General features: G+C 37.6%; 3 protein-coding genes and 1 pseudogene across 3 annotated transcripts; all 4 read left to right on the top strand.

Annotated features, from left to right (window-relative positions):
* Positions 1 to 78: 78 nt before the first annotated feature.
* Positions 79 to 3564, top strand: LOC148421419 (solute carrier family 22 member 7-like; annotated as a pseudogene).
* A 1275-nt stretch (positions 3565 to 4839) lies between these two features.
* Positions 4840 to 9142, top strand: LOC148421418 (solute carrier family 22 member 7-like). The gene is made up of 10 exons (XM_088419740.1): positions 4840 to 5278; positions 6172 to 6275; positions 6372 to 6526; positions 6603 to 6771; positions 6838 to 6961; positions 7037 to 7146; positions 7406 to 7620; positions 7702 to 7810; positions 7900 to 8106; positions 8326 to 9142. The coding sequence occupies exons 1-10, from the start codon at positions 4904 to 4906 to the stop codon at positions 8354 to 8356; spliced, it is 1599 nt and encodes a 532-aa protein (XP_088275866.1). The 5' UTR covers positions 4840 to 4903; the 3' UTR covers positions 8357 to 9142.
* Positions 9143 to 10032: 890 nt separating this feature from the next.
* On the top strand, positions 10033 to 13455 carry LOC148421417 (solute carrier family 22 member 7-like). Its single transcript, XM_088419927.1, has 9 exons — positions 10033 to 10398; positions 11036 to 11139; positions 11204 to 11358; positions 11444 to 11612; positions 11683 to 11806; positions 12279 to 12388; positions 12753 to 12967; positions 13050 to 13158; positions 13245 to 13455. The coding sequence occupies exons 1-9, from the start codon at positions 10033 to 10035 to the stop codon at positions 13453 to 13455; spliced, it is 1563 nt and encodes a 520-aa protein (XP_088276053.1).
* A 1301-nt stretch (positions 13456 to 14756) lies between these two features.
* On the top strand, positions 14757 to 20397 carry LOC148421416 (solute carrier family 22 member 7-like). The gene is made up of 9 exons (XM_088419848.1): positions 14757 to 15134; positions 15216 to 15319; positions 15445 to 15599; positions 17152 to 17320; positions 18257 to 18380; positions 18458 to 18567; positions 19545 to 19759; positions 19827 to 19935; positions 20084 to 20397. Exons 1-9 carry the CDS (start codon positions 14757 to 14759, stop codon positions 20292 to 20294), a joined length of 1575 nt encoding a protein of 524 aa, XP_088275974.1. The 3' UTR covers positions 20295 to 20397.
* Positions 20398 to 20404: the final 7 nt, after the last annotated feature.

Below are 20404 nucleotides of genomic sequence, written 5' to 3'. Positions count from 1 at the left end.
TTTACCTTCCTCAGGTTAGAGCCCACTTCATTTCTTGTATGTGGAAGCTCATCACAGTGACTCTGGAAGTTTTGCAAAATGAAATTTGACAATATACTGTCTGAAATTGGCGGAGTTGGAAAATTCCAAATGAAGTTGATCTTGATCCAGGTCCTGTCTCGAATCACCGTGCCTTGTCACTTCCTGCTCAATAACTTCATGGCTGGGGTTCCCTCTCACCACTGCAATGTCAGCACCTTGGATACCTTCAACATCTCCTCCAATTTAACTTGGGAACAGAAGATGACAAATTATATTCCGACAGAGAAGGATGGGCATCTGTGCTCCTGTGTGATGTTTTCCAAGCCTCGGCATGCTCTCATTTTGAACCACAGCGATTAACGCACGGTTGTTCACTGTCGAAACGGATGGGTGTACGACAAAAGTGATTTCAAATCAACACTGCCAACAGAGGTAAGTCAGTTCACACAGTTATTTATTCAAGTAAAGACTTAACATTTGTTGTGACTTAGTGTGAGATAAATTATGTCCAAGTACTTTATATATGGACACACACTACTCACACTTTAATAAACAAACTAAATTGTAAATGAGCAGAGACTTAATCACTGAGGCAAAAACCTCCCACTATATACAAATATATATATATATATATATATATATATATATATATATATATATATATATATATATATATATATATATATATATATATATATATATATATATATATATATATATAAAATAAATAAGTATTTGGGATTGATTGTTTGAACCCTTAAAAAACTGTAAATATATCTTTAGGACTGAATGAGTAAGTGGTATTTCTACTAAAAATCAATGATGATAAAATAGTGCTGTTTGGCTACACTTTACACTAAAAGAGCAGACATTTACTTGTCGAAGGAAAAAGTAATCCACAAAATTGCAATGTTAGATATGTCTTATTGCAAATTTTTGTTTCTTCACAGTGGGATCTTGTGTGCAGCAGGAAAAGTATGAACAAGGCAACGGCCAGCATCTTCTTCACTGGTGTTATGTTTGGCGCGCCTTTGTTTGGATATCTCAGTGACAGGTACAGTAAATTGAACAGATGTCACGGAAACAAATTTGCTATATTGCTGTAAATAAAAAGTTATTTCTTTATTTGTCATCAAGTTTGGCAGACGGCGGCTGCTCTTGCGGTCCTATCTGCCTTTTTTTTCTTTAATCCGACCTGCCCATATGAATAAATCAATGTAAATGTGTTGCCTTTAAGGCTGATTCAACGGGATGTTTTTTTGTTTCAAATAATGCAAAAAGATAAAGTGTCTATATTGTTAAATGATTGATGTGTTTAGAAGGATGATTATAGTTTTGTTTGTGTAAAGGGAAGGTTTTGCTGATAGAAGTACTTCGAAGTATCGATATTAGAGTATATTTTTGTCGTATTGCAGATAGTCGCACTTCCGGTTTTGCAGATGACGCATTTCCGTTTCTGGCATTGATCTCTAATTTTCTATTTGTGTGGTTCGGTTAACATGCTTTCGGCATTTCAAGGAAGTTCAGCGTTTGCATTATTCAAAATTTTCCACTTTTACTGCAAATTAATATCGGCTTCAAATATCGGTTATCGGCCTCCTCTACTATTAATAATCATATCGGTCCTGAAAAATCCATATCAGTCGATCTCTAGTATAAAGGTGACCATGATTGTATCATTTGTGTTTTTGCATTTTCTTGTGTCTTTTCCATACAGACATTAGTGGAATCTGTCGAAACCAACACCAATGACAAGCAGTACACTTTTATTGATCTTTTCAGAACAACAAACATGAGAAAACTTACCGTATGCTCTGGAATTGTTTGGTAAGTTTAACTTTTAGACAAGGGTGATGAATACTGCTAAATTCCTCCATCTATTTTCTTTTTCGCTGAGCAATTCTATGATCCAGCAGGTAAATCGGAATACTAATTACGTGGCTGAAGCTCAAAGGTTGAACCTTTGTTGAAGTATTACTGTAAGACTGTTAGTTTTACATCTCTGGAATATCAATGTAAGTACAGTGCGTTAAATAGTGAGCTTTAAAAGAGAGATTATGTAGATTTCTGAACTCTGGACAGAGCCAGCCTCCAGGAAATCAATGTCTGACCTACCACAACAATGTCTTTTTTTTTGTTTTTTTTTTTACTTCAAATGTATAAAGTTATATAATCATTGAGGCAGAAAGTGATGCTTTTGTATGTGTTTTTTTTTTTTTTTGTCCTTCAGATTTGGTGTTGCATTCACTTACTATGGAATAACTAAGAATATCACCGGGTTCGGATTGAACTATTACCTCACTCAATTTGTATTTGCATCAATCGAAATGCCGATGAAGATTGCCCTTTACTTCTTAATGAAACAATCGGGAGAAGGCTGTCTCAGGCAGGGACTTTGCTATCGCTCTCTTCCTTTTCATCAACATGTTTGTCGCAAAAGGTTTCCGCTTCTTATCATCGTTCAGAGAGCAGAATTTACAGAGTGCATCTTCTGATCGAATGTTTAAACGTCCCTCAGAAAAGTGGATCATTCGTACGATTGTTGGAATTCTAGGAAAAGCCGTGTCAGAAGCTTCTTTCACAAACAATCTTCTCTACAATTGAACTATATCCCACAGTCATACGGTTAGTCAGTAACAAACTTAGTAAACCATTTTTTTACTCTTCCAATCTGATGTTACTTGAACCTCTTTTATCATGCAGACGGAACGGTATGGGCTATACTGATTTTGTGTCAAAACTGGCCGTGTCCAGATCACCACCGATTACGCTTCTTGAAGATGTGTGGCCTCTGCTACCTCCTATGACGTACAGCGGAATGGCCGTCATGTCTGGTTTAGTGGCATTGCTCCTGCCTGAAACACAAAATACCAGAATGCCTGAGTTCATCAAGGACATTGACGGACCAAGGTAAAGCAGTATTACCCCTTATGTTTTTTTTTTTTTCAAACTGCATGGTCAGCTTGTCTCAGCTCGTTTCACTGGCAAAACTATTAGCAAGATTGAGCTCGGTTTTCAAGTTGGGGCTCCATTGGGGTCCTGGTTTGTAAACCTGGCACGACGTGGCTACCCTGCGTCATAAGAAAATTCGAAGATAAATTAAGAAAGAAAAGTAAATTAATGAGCACATATGCTAACATTAGCCTCGCCTATTGCTTTGTGTTAACTTTGGATGCCACCCTATTATACAAGATAGTCTCTTCTTTGCTGTAACAATTGGCTTTTTGTGGAGGAAAGTTGTCTCCTTACCATGTTTCTGAGTTTCCTGCACAATTTGTGTTCAAAAAAAGCAACCATTCCAATATATTCAAAGTTTTGCTAAGTTAATATAAGCGCAGCAAGTGTGCAGTGAAATCATATATTTTCTACTACTGAATTTAAAAGTTACATTTAAATGCTGAACATATCTTTACTACTACTGGCTTAAAGAAATGACTATTATATACTGAACTTAGTATTTCTTGCATTTGCATTTTTTCTTACTAATCGACGACTTGCATTTGTCATTACAGGGAAAAACTAGCAAGGGGGAAGATGATCTAATAAAGAAAAAACAAATTGCTGTGTATCCTGCAAGATCTCAACACATCTTATGCTTTGTTCTAAATTGATATCAAAATGTCAATGCTTTGCTATCTATCTATCTATCTATCTATCTATCTATCTATCTATCTATCTATCTAGCTAGCTAGCTAGCTAGCTAGCTAGCTAGCTAGCTATCTATCTATCTATCTATCTATCTATCTATCTATCTATCTATCTATCTATCTAGCTATCTAGCTATCTAGCTATCTATCTATCTAGCTATCTAGCTATCTATCTATCTATCTATCTAGCTATCTATCTATCTATCTATCTAGCTATCTATCTAGCTATCTATCTAGCTATCTATCTAGCTATCTATCTAGCTATTTATCTGTTTTTCAAAGGTCTCAAAAACGCACAGATTTTGGTGTTTTATTATTTTTGAGCCGGCCCGGTTCTTACACAAAACAATAGAGATCCACTATACAAATATGTATTGTAGTAAAATTCCATTTCTAGTAGTCTTTCATTTGTATAATTGCTGCTGGACTAATCCAAAAGTACTGTAGTTTAAAGTAAAGGGGTGTGAGGCATTGCTAGGGGACCGCTAATGACTCCAGGAAAAAGGCTTTGTTTTGGCCATTTGAAGTGTAATTGATTTTTTTTTTTTTCATTTCAGGCACTTGATACACTTTTTTCTGCTTTAGATTAACCTTTAACCTTTATGGATATTTTAAAAAAAAGAGGTTAACAATTGTTCACAGTTGAGTTACAGTTTATTCTTTTTGCTTTGTTCATGTAAAATAGGATACAGTTTTAGGTATATTTTCAAATTTGATAGATAATCATTTTATCAAAAGTTGGCATGACAAGTGGAGGGGTGAAAGGTTTTCTCACTGCATTGAGGTGTGCATTTTTACGTACTTTTGGTAAGAGGTGAGGTACACGCTGGACTGGTTGCAAGTTTGTGGAGCACAAAGTATGCCTCATTTGTCTCAATTGATGGAATTGTCTTAATGACTTGGTTGGAATGCATGACAACAGTTTACAATGGTGTAATTTGTACAATAGTTGTATCTTTTTGATAAAAAAATATCAGTCACATCTACTGTATTGTGACACATGTAAGAAGAATAAGAATTACTCCACTGTGTGACTTATCTCATCTCATGTGAATGTCACAGAAGAGTCAAATTGGCCTGCACCCACCACGCATCACTCAAATGCAGAAAACAAATGGTTAAGGGCATTTTTAATTATTAACGTCACAATGATACATTTTACCTTGCTCAGGGCAGAGCACACTTCACTTCTGCTTTGAGGAAGCTCATCTCGGTGACTCTGGAAGTTATCCAAAATGAAATTTGACAACATACTTTCCGAAATCGGCGAAGTTGGAAAATTCCAAATGAAGTTGATCTTGATCCAGGTCCTGTCTCGAATCACCGTGCCTTGTCACTTCCTGCTCAATAACTTCATGGCTGGGGTTCCCTCTCACCACTGCAATGTCAGCACCTTGGATACCTTCAACATCTCCTCCAATTTAACTTGGGAACAGAAGATGACAAATTATATTCCGACAGAGAAGGATGGGAGTCTGAGCTCCTGTCTGATGTTTTCCAAACCTCAACATGCTCTCAATTTGAACCACAGCGAGGAACCTTCGGTTGTTCCGTGTCAAAACGGATGGGTGTACGATACAAGTGATTTTAAATCAACGCTGGCAACGGAGGTAAGTTAGTTTTTTCTCAATTTGAATCATTAAAAGGCATTTTACAGATTCAGCAGGTCTACATTGCACGCTCCTCACATGAAGAAACCAAGTCTGAATGAGCAAAGGCAAAAAAAGCCCTCAGAAGGAACTGTTGAATAACACATAAGATAGTGGAAAAGTGTGCTAACAATAGATAGTAATTACAATTGATTGTAATTGTGTGAAGCCTATTCATATTTTTTACTCCGCACATGTTTTTCTCAATCCACCTAAAACATCCTATTCACATCCTTCAAATGTTGACATACTCAAAAAATTCATGCCATGGCGGCTTGTATTGTTCTCATTCTAAATATTCACCGTTTTCCAAAAAGTAAACATTTTTCAACCATAAATTCCCAAATCCATTCACAATAAGTCTGACTCAGACCCTCAAATGTTATTCATTCCAATGGCACATTAAACATATTGAATTTAAACTTTCAATGTGAGTGATATAAATACATGATTTACATGTGAAATTAAAATCGATCCACTCCTTAGGAATGATTTTGAATATGTAAAAAGTTCCTACTGGCCAAAAACAAACTACTTTTCACTAGTACAATAGCCACAATTAAAAAGATAATGTTTACTTCCAATTGATCCTTTCAACAAAACAGATTCAAAATCAGTTCAAAATCATTCCACATTTGAATATTTTCAATATTTCTGAAATGAACCACTTCAGCTCTTACACACAATTCCTCCAGAAATTGTGAATGGCAATTGGGCAACACTTCTGGAAGCACTGGCATTTACTTTTGTTCAAAATGGAAAAGAACCAACCAAATTACCCATTTTGTTTTCTGCTGGAAGGAAGCACAAATTCCTTTCTAATTGATGCATAATTTGTATTTTTCTTTCCTCAGTGGGATCTTGTCTGCAACAGGAAAGGTATGAACAAGGCGACGGCCACCATCTTCTTCATTGGTGTTATGTTTGGTGCGCCATTATTCGGCTATCTCAGTGATAGGTAAATTGAATACAACTCTTGTGTCATAAAGTTGAAATTGTAGTATTAGGAAATCAGTATGTAGTAAATAAAAAGTTTCTTCATTTTCCTGACTAGATTTGGCAGGCGGCGGCTGCTCTTGGTGGCCTATCTGTCAACAATGACTTTTGCCGTGCTAAGCGCACTCTCCACATCGTATGTCATGTTTTCAGTCATGCGATTTTTCACTGGGATGTCAATTGCTGGAATAAGTATCATCTCTATTGTTCTCAGTATGTACTAATGCAATTTTTCCTGAAGGAGAAATCTTGAAGTGCTATCAACTCTTATATGGTGTTATCTCCCCAGATTTAGAGTGGTTGGGTGTAGAACAGAGAACTCTTTTTGGGATCATCTTCAGTCTTGATTGGACGTTTGGAAACTGCATTCTGGTCGGAACTGCGTACATGGTAAACGAATGGAGGCTGCTCATCCTGGCCGTGACCTCGCCCCTGATTTTGGCCCTGCTTGCTTGGAGGTATTCAGGAGTCAGGTCTTCCAATGTGTCCAAATATTTCAAAGGCGGCACCATTTTTGCGTTCAGGTGGCTTCCGGAATCTGGGAGGTGGCTCGTGGCCAACGGGAAGGTGGACGAAGCCCATTATTACATCAATCAATGCGCACAAATGAATAACAGATACGTGTGCATGACCACCATCACGCCAAGGGTACTTTTCGAACGTTTTTAGTTTTCTCAGTATGGAGGTGACAACGATGGAATTATTTGAGACTTTGCTTTGCAGACATTACTGGAATCTGTCAACACCAACTCTGATAACAAGCAGTACACTTTTATTGATCTGTTTAAAACTGCAAATTTGAGGAAACTTGCCATATGTCTTGGAATTGTATGGTAAGTTTACAGTATATGTTAAAGAACTGGTTGTGGTAAAAATATCCACCTAACGTTTTTTTCAATAATTTATTATTAGCAGGTAAATCTGTCTGATTAGTAGCATTAATAGAGTATAATAAAAGATTTCGGTGAAAATCAGAAATGAAATCACATGTATTAAAACGTGAGACTTTCACAAACTAAAGCTGAGCTTTTTTTTTATGCGTTCACTATTTAGTGTGGAATTATTCTGATCTATTTTTTTATTTTCTTTCAGGTTCGGAGTTGCATTTACTTACTATGGGATAACTCTGAATATCACCGGATTCGGATTAAACCTCTACCTCACTCACTTTATATTTGCATCAATTGAATTGCCGATGAAGATTGGCCTTTATTATTTGTTGGAAAATGTTGGGAGAAGGCTTCCTCAGGCAGGGACGTTACTCTCAACTGGTCTCTTTCTTTTCATCAACATGTTTGTCTCGAAAGGTTTCTACTCCTTATTGTTTGTGAAAAAAGGATAGGTTTGACATACTTTCTTTTCTGATCAAATGTCTGAACATTCCTCAGATAAGTGGATCATTCGTACGATTGTTGGAGTTCTCGGAAAAGCCGTGTCAGAAGCATCTTTCACGATCATATTCTTCTACACAATTGAACTATATCCCACGGTCATTCGGTTAGTCAGTAACGAACTTAGTAAACCATTTTTTCTTTTTCAATCTAGTGTTGTATTATATGAGCCTCCTTTTTTTTGTTTTAATCCAGACAGAACGGTGTAGGCTACACTTCCTTCGTGGCGCGACTGGCCGTGTCCATATCTCCGCTGATCATGCTTCTTGAAGATGTGTGGCCTTTCCTACCTCCTATGACTTACTGTGGAATGGCTGTCTTGGCTGGTTTAGTGGCCTTACTCCTGCCAGAAACACATAATACTAGAATGCCCGAGTTCATAGAGGACATTGACAAACCGAGGTAAAGCTTTATTACCCCTTATGCAATCCATGCTTCTTTGTCACTGCATGATCTAAAATTGTGTAATGTTGAACCAAGTGAAGATGATTGTGAAGTGTCCTCTGCAGTGTAAAAAAACAAAAAAAAAACATCAAACCTTTATTGCTATTGACTACAAAAAATAACAACAGTGTATTTCCTGCAACAATTTCCTAAATGGTCTTGTATTTTTAATTACAGGGAAAAATTAACAAGCGGGAAGATGATCTAATGAAAAAAAATAAACTACTGTGTACCCTGGAAGATCTCAACATGTCCCATTTTTAGCTTGAAATCTATTTATACCAACATGGTCTATGCTTTGTTGTTCCATGCTTAGTTCTCTATCTGTCTGTCTGCCTATAATCTATCTATCTATCTATCTATCTATCTATCTATCTATCTATCTATCTATCTATCTATCTATCTATCTATCTATCTATCTATCTATCTATCTATCTATCTATCTATCTATCTATCTATCTATCTATCTATCTATCTATCTATCTATCTATCTATCTATCTATCCATCCATCTATACTGACATTTAATTTTTAGTTTTTCTTTAGTATAAATGCAGCTGGACTCATCCTAAAGTAATCCAAGTGACATAATATCCGAGTAATATATTGATTACTTGAATATTATGGCACCTGGATTACTTTACTAACTATATTTTTAAATAAGCAGCTATTCACTGTAGTGGAATACAAGTAGCTCTTCCAGCGTCGTTCATTATTGCCAGTCCCATTTTGCTTTATGTAAGAGGTGAGACTGGTCACCAGTTAGCCGCTGGCATAAAGCATGGGTCATTTGTCTTAATTGATAGAATTGTCTTAATGACTTGTTTGGAATGTGTGACCACAGTTAACAATTGTTGAATGCCTGAACCATGGGTGTTCAATGCAAAACCGTTGGTCGACCACATCCGCATGTTATCGAACTAGAGGGGAAAAAAACTCACCCGAAAAAGAGATCAATCGGAAAAAAGGGGGGAAAAAAAGAACTTCATTCATGAGTTGTCTTTTGAGTTTGTTGTTTGTTAGTGCTCTGAAATGACAATTGAACGTGAGCTCAGAAAAACACTTTGTTGTTTATGTCTGGCTTGGTGTAAAGGATTGTCAATTAGACTGTTGTCGCAACCATGCTTTCAGGAGGAACGTCAAAATAAAAGCATCATATGTCACTCATTATGCTATAGTTCTTTTATATACCATATTTTCCAGACTATAAGCCACACCGGTGTATAAGCCGCAGCAGCAAAATATGAGAAAAAAAAAGATTTTTGTCACAGATAAGCCACACTGGACAATAAGCCGCAGGTAAGAAAATGAGATATTTCTGCAAACATATTTATAGGAAATAGTTGGATGGATATTTTCAACAACAACAGAATACTGTTAGTTAAATTGTTGCTTTTTATCTCCCTTTGATAGATTAATTTAGTGAACATAAAAACACAATGCACATAATTGATTCAATTTTCAGTTCTATTTCATCGTTGTTCCATCAATTGAAACCTCAAAAAGATACACATATTGCTTGTTGGTGGCTAACAAAAAAATAATAATAAAAAAACAACAGATAAGCTGCACTGGACTATAAGCCGCGGGTCTCAGATCATGAAGAAAAAGTCGCGGCTTATAGTCCGAAAAATATAGCACCATCTTGCACGTGTCACTTCTATTGTGACACATGAATAGCCCATTAGTTGTGCAAATTTCCTCACTGTGACTAATGGTTGACAGTCAAGTTGGCCTGCATACACCACACATCATTAAAATGCAGAAAACAAACAGTTAAGGGCATTTGTAATCATAGTAATGATGCATTTTGCCTTGCTCAGGGAGAGCACGCTTCACTTCATATTTGGGGAAGCTCATCTTGGCGACCGTAAAACGTATCCATATGAAATTTGACAACATACTTTTAGAAATTGGTGGAGCTGGAAAATTCCAAATGAGGTTGATCCTGATCCAGGTCCTATCTCGAATCACAATACCTTTTCACTTCCTGCTCAATAACTTCATGGCGGGGGTTCCCTCTCATCACTGCGATGTCTCCACTTTCAACATCTCCTCAAATTTAACTTTGGAACACAAGATGGACATTGGAATTCCGACAGAGGAGGACGGAAGTCTGAGCTCCTGTCTGATGTTTCACAAGCCTCCACATCCTCTGATTTTGAACCGCAGTGAGGAACCTTCGGTTGTTCCGTGTCAAAATGGATGGGTGTATGACAAAAGTGATTTTAAATCAACACTGGCAACGGAGGTAAGTTAGTTTTCCTCATTTTGTTCGTCGAGTCATTTAGATGAGTCCTAGAGATGGAGCAGGTCTACAAACGTGCTCCTCGGGTTAAAAAATTACTTTAACTCTGCATGAGCAGGCACTAGATGACCGGCAACAAAAACTCTTGGGAAGAAACTGTTAAGACAGCATTAGGCTAGTGTTTTGCCTCAACTGGATGGATAGAGATTATTGGAATAGAAATATAGATATAAGATTGCAGGAAAATGAAGTATACCAATAATTAATAGTAAATGTGTAAAGCCTGTTATTACAATTTTCTTTCTGCAATTGTACATTTTTGAAAAAAATCATGCACTGAGGGTTGTACTTTTCTCATTTCAAATGCTCATGATTTCCCCAAGTAATATAAATGTCCTGCTGCTTTGTTGTATGAATGGGAATCCTAGATTCCCTGCAAATAAATGAATAAATAAACAGGAATGTTGCTATTTCTGGCTACACTTCTGGAAACACTGGTTTCTACTTCTGGTCAATGGGGAAAAGAAACAACAAGGTTAGCAAAGTTGTCTGCCAGAGGGAAGCACAAGCATATTACGATGTCCAATTGATACATATATACTGTACTTTTTGAGTGTTTTTTGTTTGTTTGTTTTTTCAGTGGGATCTTGTATGCCATAGGAAAGGTATGAACAACGCAACGGCCACCATCTTCTTTATTGGTGTTATGTTTGGAGCGCCTGTATTTGGATATCTCAGTGACAGGTAACTCGACTCGTATGCCATGGAAATGCAATAGTAGTTACAGAGTTTGGTTTTTTCTGACCAGGTTTGGCAGGCGGCGGCTGCTCTTGGTGTCCTATCTGACAACCACGTTCTTTGCAGTTCTGAGCGCAATCTCCACATCCTACGTAATGTTTGGAGTTATGCGTTTTTTCACTGGGATGTCAACCGCTGGATTAAGTATCGTCTCCACTGTTCTTAGTATGTAAAGCTGCTTTCTTTTTGAAGGCGAAACGCTGAAGATCATAGGTTGACTATCTGGTCTCACACAGAGTTATCTCCCCAGATTTAGAGTGGTTGGGTGTAGAACAAAGGACTCTCTTCGGTGTAATGTTCAGCCTTGATTGGACACTTGGAAACTGTGTTCTGGTGGGAATCGCATACATGATCAACGAATGGAGGCTGCTCATTCTGGCCGTGACCTCGCCCCTGATTTTGGCCCTGCTTGCTTGGAGGTATTCTGGAGTCAAGTCTTCTAATGCTCGTGAAAATATTTCGAAGTCGATGTCTTGTTTATGTATTCAGGTGGCTTCCAGAATCTGGAAGGTGGCTCTTAGCTAACGGGAAGGTGGATGATGCTTATTATTACATCAATCAATGTGCAGAAGTGAACAACAGATCCATGTGCATGGCCACCATCACACCAACGGTACTATTTTGCATTGTTTTGTCAGTAGGTTATCCTTCTTCTTCCCCCCCACCCACTAAGTGGCCTGGACTTACATGGACAAGATGTCACCATGGCATCACGATGATATGCTTGGTGTATCAGCTGAAGGACACTCCAAGAAACACACACAAAAGCTCACAAACTTTTTTTTCCAGGCTTATACTATGGCCACCATATGGGACATGGCCTGAATCTCTTGTTTTTTGTTTTCTTCCTATCCTATCCCTCATGTTTTATTTTTTCTCATTTAAGATCTTAGGGTGCTTCTTAACGAGTACCAACGTGCCTTTCTATCCTGTCTACCTTTGTTGGTCATCGTCCTTGTATGTTTCTTGAACAGTTCGAGAATGTTAAGTGAATTTTGTTGCGTTATTTGTGCGGGTGTAATTACAATAGAGAAACCTGTTATGGTTGTGGCAATAATGGAATCATTTTTATCTTTGCTTTGCAGACATTACTGGAATCTGTCAACACCAACGCCGATGACAGGAAATACACTTTTATTGATCTTTTTAAAACGGCAAACTTGAGGAAACTTGACATATGGGTTGGGATAGTATGGTAAGTTTGATGAAAGAATGGGTGATGGCTGAAAACCTCCACCTAATTTTAATCCTAATCTTTTTTTTTTTTGAGCAATTTATTGATGCAGCAGGTAAATTTGCCTGAATACTAATGACGTGCCTGAAGCTTAAAGGTCGCGTCTTCATTGAAGTTAGTTTTACATTTCTCAAATCAGAAATTAAACGTGTTAAATAGTCAGCATTCGAAATTATGGACAGTCTCCAGCCAATCAGTGTCTGACTTATCGCACAAATATTCCAAGCATTAACGTGGAACATAGAAAGCCAAGCTTTTTTTACGTGTTCAAGCTTTCATGTGGCCTTATTGTTTTGTTTTGTTTTTTTCCTTCTTTGTCTTTCAGGTTCGGGGTTGCGTTTACTTACTATGGGATAACTCTGAATATCACCGGGTTCGGATTGGACTTGTACATCACTCAATTTGTGTTTGCAGCAATCGAAATACCGACAAAGATTGCCGTTTATTATTTTTTGGAACATTTCGGGAGAAGGCTTCCACAGGCAGTGACGTTACTCTCAACTGGTCTCTTTCTTTTCATCAACATGTTTGTCTCGAAAGGTTTCTACTCCATATTGTTTGTGAATAAAGGCTAGAATTGACATAGTTTCTTTTCTGATCAAATGTCTGAACATTCCTCCAGATAAGTGGATCATTCGTACGATTGTTGGAGTTCTCGGAAAAGCCGTGTCAGAAGCATCTTTCACAATCATATTCTTCTACACAATTGAACTATATCCCACGGTCATTCGGTTAGTCAGTAACGAACTTAGTAAACCATTTTTCCTTTTTCAATTTAGCGTTGCATTATATGAGCCTCCTTTTTGTTTTAATCCAGACAGAACGGTGTAGGCTACACTTCCTTTGTGGCGCGACTGGCCGTGTCCATATCTCCGCTGATCACGCTTCTTGAAGATGTGTGGCCTTTCCTACCTTCTATGACTTACTGCGGAATGGCTGTCTTGGCTGGTTTAGTTGCATTCCTCCTGCCTGAAACACATAATACAAGAATGCCCGAGTTCATAGAGGATATTGACAAACCAAGGTAACGTGGTATAAGTCCTTCTGATATCGCTGCTTGTTTTTTTGTTTTTTTTTGTTTGTTTGTTTTTTTACTGCTTGACTGAGCTTGACTTATAACAGATGCATTTGTGTTAGCAAGGACAGGTATTGTTTTCTACTGATTGGTCAGTCGTGGTTCCTAATATGTCGAGCTGATACTGTTTAGGTCTACTGTATCATTGTAACATGGTGGGGGGGGGGGGGGGGGGGGGGTGACAAAAATAAACAAACACCTATGCTAATGTTAGCGTCCCCTGTTGCTGTGTGTTAGCTCTCAAAGCTTTTGTGGTATGAGCTACCTATCAGCAGTTTTTTTTTTCCCCTGAGGGAAATTTGCCTCCTTACCAATAACAACAACAACATTCTGAAAAGTAAATACAGAAGACTGGTATCCTCCTCTATCGATGTTTGTTTGTATGTAGCGTTCTCACTGGTTTAATTAAAAGGGAAGTCAAGACAAACTAGTGGGTGCACATAAAACATATTTTTGTAATAAAAAAAAAAACTTTGACTTGACTTCCTCTTTAATGTTGCTTGGGTTTTATTTGAATGTTCAATTTTAAAGTAGAATAAACTACTGTCCTGAAAATTCATCAAAGTACCTGTCTGTTGTTAAAAATGCCATTCATGTACTTGTTATTAGTTTGTTAGTTTCTTTGTCCTCTTTCTGAACATATTACTAACTTGCATCTTGTATATATTACAGGGAAAAAATAACAAGGGGGAAGAAGATTTAATGAAGAAGAAAATTTGCGGTGCATCCTGCCCGTTTTGTATTCTGGAAGGCAAAGATTCTTGGAACTGAAAAAATATTTTGCAATAAAGTTGGAATACTCAAATTCTATTTTTCAAAGACTTAAAAAAATTATATATATATATATATATATATATATATATATATATATATATATATATATATATATTATTAATTATTGGGATCTACTGTAAATGGGTTATTATTATTATCCCAAGGCAGCTCTCTGGTCAATACTTACAGAAGCAAGGAAAGTTCTTTCTCAAGTCAATTATTACTTTTGAGTTCTAGGTTAACGATAGCTGAAATCACCAACAGTTTTCTTGTAATGTATAATTGCAGCAAGTACCCCATCGCAACTGGCAACTCATTTATTCTTAAAATAGATTACTTGCCAAAATGTGTACAAAATCAGCAAAAACCAAACTGTTCTCAATGTCTCACCAAGCTTTGACAGATCCCCGTAATTGTCCATTAACTTGCGCTACAAGACTTGCCCTGTTTTCGCTCCACATTGTCAGTCGTACTTTCACCATGAAGTTCGATGACGTGCTAGCAGAAGTGAAAGGCTTCGGGCCCTTTCAGTATAGGCTTATGCTAGCGTTGGTAATCCCTCGTTTAATTTTGCCTTTTCACTTCTTGCTGAACAATTTCATCGCGTTTATTCCTTCTCACCACTGCAACTTCAGTGCTTTAGATGACGGAGCTGTTTTTAGGGATCTTTCCAGTGAGGAAAGGCTCATTGTGAGTATTCCAGTCGAGGATGGCGGAGCTCCGAGCTCTTGTCAGATGTACGCCGAGCCTCAATATGTGTTACTGAATTCCTCCGAAGCTGCTGTGTTACCTACAGTACTTTGTCAGAATGGATGGGTTTATGATAACTCCACCATGAGGTCTACTTTGGCCACAGAGGTGAGTCGGATTTGACTTTCCTAATAAAGCATCGTCCTTAATTAATCGTTTAATTAATTAAACTATCAATCGACTCTGCAGTGGGATCTTGTTTGTGAGAAAAAGAGTGTGAACAAATCCACTGCTACTATTTTCTTCTTGGGTGTCATGTTTGGAGCAGCGATCCTTGGCCATCTCAGTGACAGGTACTCATCATTCACGTGTATTTCAATTTATTTACGATGGGAAATTGTACTTTTGTGCTGCAGCATACAAAATCATCTTTTCATTAGCAATGACAGATTGTAATTGCATATTTTCTTTCCGGCAGGTTCGGCAGGAAAACCATGCTGTTGGCGTCCTATCTGATCACTGGGATTTTTGGATTCGGAAGTGCTCTGTCAACTAGTTTTGCCATGTTTGCAGTTATGAGGTTCTTCACTGGATTCGGAGCTTCTGGAGTCAGCATAATCACAGTGGTTCTCTGTGAGTTATATCGTGCATACAACTCATCAATTTAAGTTGAAATGGTTGATTTTGGACTTTTGGGGGCATTGCCATGGAGTCCCAGGTGAAATTTTTTTTTTTTGTATAGCAGAAGTTTTTCTCAGGTGCATATGAATCTTTCTAGTGAGGATGGGAACGTTTGTGGTACTGGTATGCACGTAAAGGTTCAATCATCCAAATTTTCTTCTCTGCTATATTTTGGTGCATACTGGAGACTCCGTATACAATGGTTATCTCTCGACAGTACTCCAAATACAATTGGGTTTAAAAATAACCCAAATGCAGGTCAAAATGGGCCAAGACAATTTGATCCAAATGCTGTTGCTTTTATCAAAACAACCCCAAAAAATGAGGCTTTTTATACAAGAAAACCTAAAAAATTGGATCATAATATTATTATAAATTATTATAAAGGCAAAGTCAACAAAAAAAATCCTCTAACAATAATAACATAATTATGGGCCAAAAAAGGCCCGATCCAAAATTTGTTTGACCCATCTTTCTTGGTTGCTTTATACGATACAGCCCAATTTATGAGGTTGTCATTGTGCCAAACGACTTATTTTTGTGTGTTGTTTTGGACAAAACAACCCGAAGAGTTGGGTGAAATTGACCCAAATTTGGAGGTCAGCGCTTTTTTGAGCTGTTACATTTATCTATTTTTTACCTTATTTTTTAGAATGTATGTGGCCCCTATGTTCTAAACACATTTGTATTTGTGGAATATGATTTATGTAGCAAAATTCACTTATTTTTGCCATTTTAGCGGGCTGCCATTTTGCTTCTTGCCGTCGGCTGAAGATGACATAACAATTGCGCACTAGTTTTCTGAATTTGGCCATGTGACATTTGCAAGCTGGGGCATGATTGGTCAATTAGGCCTGAGTAGGTGTGATGTCATTTTCAGTTGACAATTTGCAAAATGGATGCCACCTGAGAAAAAAATGGTGGATTTTGCACCTTCATTTAAGTTCCACAAATGCAATATTAATCAATAGAATATATTATTGTGGAAAAAAAAAAAACATTTACACCTCTTTGATTGGTTTGAAAACGATAACATATTTATTTCCCTTAAACCTCTTCATGGAAATACACGATTGACCTAAAGGGACAGTGTGTAAGACTTAAACCATTTTTCATTACAGGCAGCAGGAGGTGCTGCATCCCCCCCCCCCCCCCCCCCCCGTCATATAATTTAACGATAACTAGACCTATGATTATATTTATAACGTACTGTTGCTCATTAAAAACACATTCATTTGCAAGATTTGAAAATTACAATCATTTAATTTATTCCTTTTTAATGAAACCGGTCTAAATCTTACACACTGTCCCTTTAAAGTTCAACTAAGCAGTCCCAAGTTTTACATTTAGTAAATTTTTAATCAAGTACAGTACACACGTGTTGCAGCATAGGTAAAGTGTTTAAATATTTAACACGCTGACTAAACTTGACTTACCACCAACTTAGAAAATGTTCTTTTTTCTAAACATAGATTGTGATGCCAATAATGATCTCTCATCGTAGGTATAGAATGGGCGGACATCAAGCGGCGGTCATCTGTACTCATTTTATTAAGCATGGACTGGAGTTTGGGCGGTTCCATGCTTGCTGCTCTGGCCTATTTAGTAAATGACTGGAGGTATTTAATGGCCGCAACAACCAGCCCGCTCTTGCCAGCAATCATTCTTTGGTGGTAAGAAAATTGCGTCATCGTCATTCTTTGAGGTTTCAAACAAACGTTTTTACAGTCGCACTGTGTAACAAAAATGCTTGGCGATCTCAAAATATTAAGATAATAGACTCACTCCAACTTTTTGGAGACGGGGACCCCTTTTAGAAAGTAAATTTTCCAAGGAGCTCCATTGCAAATGAAAGAAAAAAAAACACTCTTTATTCAGCAACATATTCATATCGACAACAAGTATGTTTGCTACTTTTCAGCCATATTGAAATTCAGAAAGTAACAATTGCAAAATGCATGCCTCCTTATAAAAAACTAAGTCAATTTCCCCCCAAAAGTTGCTGCCTTATAAAACGAAATGCGACTTTTAGCTTTTGCAATTATAGACACAAAACACATATTTTCAAATTTAAAAACTTTTACATTTTTAAAAAATATATAAAACTGGTTGAATTGATTTCTTTATTGACGCGTCATGAATACTTCCACAATTCAGTTCAATTTCAAACTGTAAAGAAAAGAAAATACACCAAACATACAATAACTCTGGATAACTGGTAAATGCAAAAAATATACATCTTACTAAATTTACACAAATTGCATGGATTAAATGAATCATTTGAATCAGTCAATCAAATGAATCAGTTGAATTATAAATGATATTCCTTTCCTTTACATGAATTAGATGCGAACAAGTATTATTATCAATGTAAAACATTTGCATGGTGTCCTTCCCCACCACAAACTGCACTATCAACAGCGGCCAAAGGTGGCGCCAAAAACAGACTAAGGCAAACAAGGCACGAATCCATAACTGTTAAAGATAAATGATGTAAATTCCTAAACACCCAAATTATTTCACGGACCCCCTGCAGCCAGGCTAAGGACAAGAATCCATCTCGTTGTGATTAAAAATGAATTCATGATGTTTAAGCGCTTTCTACCTAGGTGGCTTCCAGAGTCTGCCAGATGGCTGGTAAGCCAGGGAAAGGTTAACCCTGCTTATTTTTACCTCAGCAAGTGTGCAAAGGTAAACGGCAGAGAGCAGTTTATGGATGACCTCAAACCTGAGGTAACTGTCGGCGGATGACACCGTTTTTGTTTAAAATATGTCTTTAATGAATAGTTTTTTTCTCCCACCTCCCGCAGGATTTGTTGAAAATAATTGAGCTAGAAAATGAAAAGAGAAAATATTCTTTTTTGGATCTAGTGAGGACTCCCGTGTTGAGGAAACTGACTCTAATTGCTGGCACCGTGTGGTATGGCTCAGATAAGAGGATTTTTCTCATGCTGGACTTTGTTGATGTGCCTTTAACCCCTGGGTGTTGATGGCCATACAGGTCCCTAGTGGAAAATTTGCCATAAAATTCAATCCAATTTGCACGTATTTAAGAATGAACCCATGGTGCCGTTTTGAACCTCTACATGTTTTGACAATCTACTGTACTTTGAAGTTTTTTTCTTGCTTTTTGTTAGCTGTCAATATCAGAGGCCCAAATTGGGTCGACGTTGACATCGAGGGGTGAAATGCCGAGCCTGCAATACATTGATGTACTTTAGTAAAGTGGAACCTCTGAGGTCGCGCACGTTTTGTTTCAAGATGGCCGACCCAGCACCAAACGTCTTCTGGACATTGGATTTTAGGCTAAATCTGGTCCATATTAGACTTTATTTAGTCCAGTAAAAAATAGAAAAAAATTGGTGGTGTTTTAACCCACCCAATGGTGTACAAATTTAGTCCAAAAATAGGTGATCGTTTTTAGATTATGCTGTCCATTTTGGTCCATGCTTTATCTGCAAATAGCCTTTCACACGTGGACCAAAATTCTAAAAAGAAACTGGGGTGGATTTTGCCCTTCAATGTGGTCAAAACCTTTTGAAATTTGTATGTTGTTTGGCCCAGCATCTTTCACTTTGCGGCTATTGTTTGCTGGAGAATTCATTGGTTAAGATCACTGATTTTGAGCACAAGGAACTAAGATTGGATTTCTGGAGTATGCTGAAGATTCCGAAGGCGAAACAATGAGGGATAGGATGTTATAAGTTCTTTGAACTTCAACCTACCCCTTTTGAGTATCAACTCTACATTTGTGTTGTTGTTTTTTTTCTATTGTGTTAATATAATGCCCTAATATAATTGAAAATATTCTGAATTGTTAGAACTTCGACTTCAGAGGTTCCACTGATTTGGGATTTTAGCATTGGGAATTACACTTAATATTCTTTTCATTTATAGGTTTGGAGTAGCTTGCAGTTACTATGGGATCAGCCTGAATATCGCTGGATTTGGAGTAAACATTTTTATTACCCAGTTGATCTACGGCGTCAGTGAAATTCCCGCCAAGATTTTCTGCCTTTTTTCTATCAACAAACTTGGGAGAAGGATGAATCAGAGTGGCGGACTTCTTTTGACTGGACTGTGTTTGTTTTGCAACATACTTATCCCGGCTGGTAAGTGACGAGAGCGCAATAGGGGAAATAATATAGTCAGTGGTCTTGTAAACGTGTTTCTTCGCAGACATGGCAGCATTTCAGACAGCAGTGGCGGCACTGAGCAAAATGTTTTCTGAAGCGGCGTTTACGGTTTTGTATTTGTACACAACAGAAATCTATCCGACAGTATTGAGGTCAGTAAAACGCAATCTGCAGACCTTGACTCACAAGTGTGTCAACTTTTGATTTTCTTCAGGTTCTTTTGTTGTGTTTGCGAGCAAAAATGTACCATTAGAAGGTGTGACTTCTTTAAATTTGCGGATTTCCTTTTGTTTTACACAGGCAAAATGGTTTTGGCTGCTGTTCTTTCCTAGCACGACTCGGTGTGTCGGTATCGCCCCTGGTGGCTCTTCTTGAGGATGTGTGGGCTGGTTTCCCAAGACTTGTGTTTTCCCTGATGGCTTCAGGAGTTGGTTTGTTGACCCTGCTCCTTCCTGAGACAAATAACGTCCGCCTCCCGGAGACAATTGGAGACGTGGAACAGAGAAAGTAATATGTTCTAAAACTATTGCTGTCGATCCTTGTTAGGACTTGACAATATATTTTCCTTTATCTTTCAGAAGATCAGACTCCACATCGAAAAAGTAGAGCAAAACTCTCTCT

Source organism: Hippichthys cyanospilos, chromosome 7 (genome assembly GCF_059441005.1).
Source record: "Hippichthys cyanospilos isolate Australia breed blue-spotted pipefish chromosome 7, RoL_Hcya_1.0, whole genome shotgun sequence".
In the NCBI taxonomy this organism is placed as follows: Eukaryota; Metazoa; Chordata; class Actinopteri; order Syngnathiformes; family Syngnathidae; genus Hippichthys; species Hippichthys cyanospilos.
This window is presented reverse-complemented; position numbering and strand designations above follow the sequence as displayed.

Bases quoted from the DNA above. Each gene is read 5' to 3' on its own strand.
- LOC148421417 (XM_088419927.1), top strand. From the start codon at position 10,033: ATGAAATTTGACAACATACTTTTAGAAATTGGTGGAGCTGGAAAATTC. The intron at 10,399-11,035 runs GTAAGTTAGTTT...TTGTTTTTTCAG, and splicing joins AATCAACACTGGCAACGGAG to TGGGATCTTGTATGCCATAG. The intron at 13,159-13,244 runs GTTAGTCAGTAA...GTTTTAATCCAG, and splicing joins CTATATCCCACGGTCATTCG to ACAGAACGGTGTAGGCTACA.
- LOC148421418 (XM_088419740.1), top strand. From the start codon at position 4,904: ATGAAATTTGACAACATACTTTCCGAAATCGGCGAAGTTGGAAAATTC. The intron at 6,276-6,371 runs GTAAATTGAATA...TTTCCTGACTAG, and splicing joins TTCGGCTATCTCAGTGATAG to ATTTGGCAGGCGGCGGCTGC. The intron at 6,962-7,036 runs GTACTTTTCGAA...TTTGCTTTGCAG, and splicing joins TGACCACCATCACGCCAAGG to ACATTACTGGAATCTGTCAA.
- LOC148421416 (XM_088419848.1), top strand. From the start codon at position 14,757: ATGAAGTTCGATGACGTGCTAGCAGAAGTGAAAGGCTTCGGGCCCTTT. The intron at 15,320-15,444 runs GTACTCATCATT...TCTTTCCGGCAG, and splicing joins CTTGGCCATCTCAGTGACAG to GTTCGGCAGGAAAACCATGC. The intron at 15,600-17,151 runs GTGAGTTATATC...CTCTCATCGTAG, and splicing joins CATAATCACAGTGGTTCTCT to GTATAGAATGGGCGGACATC.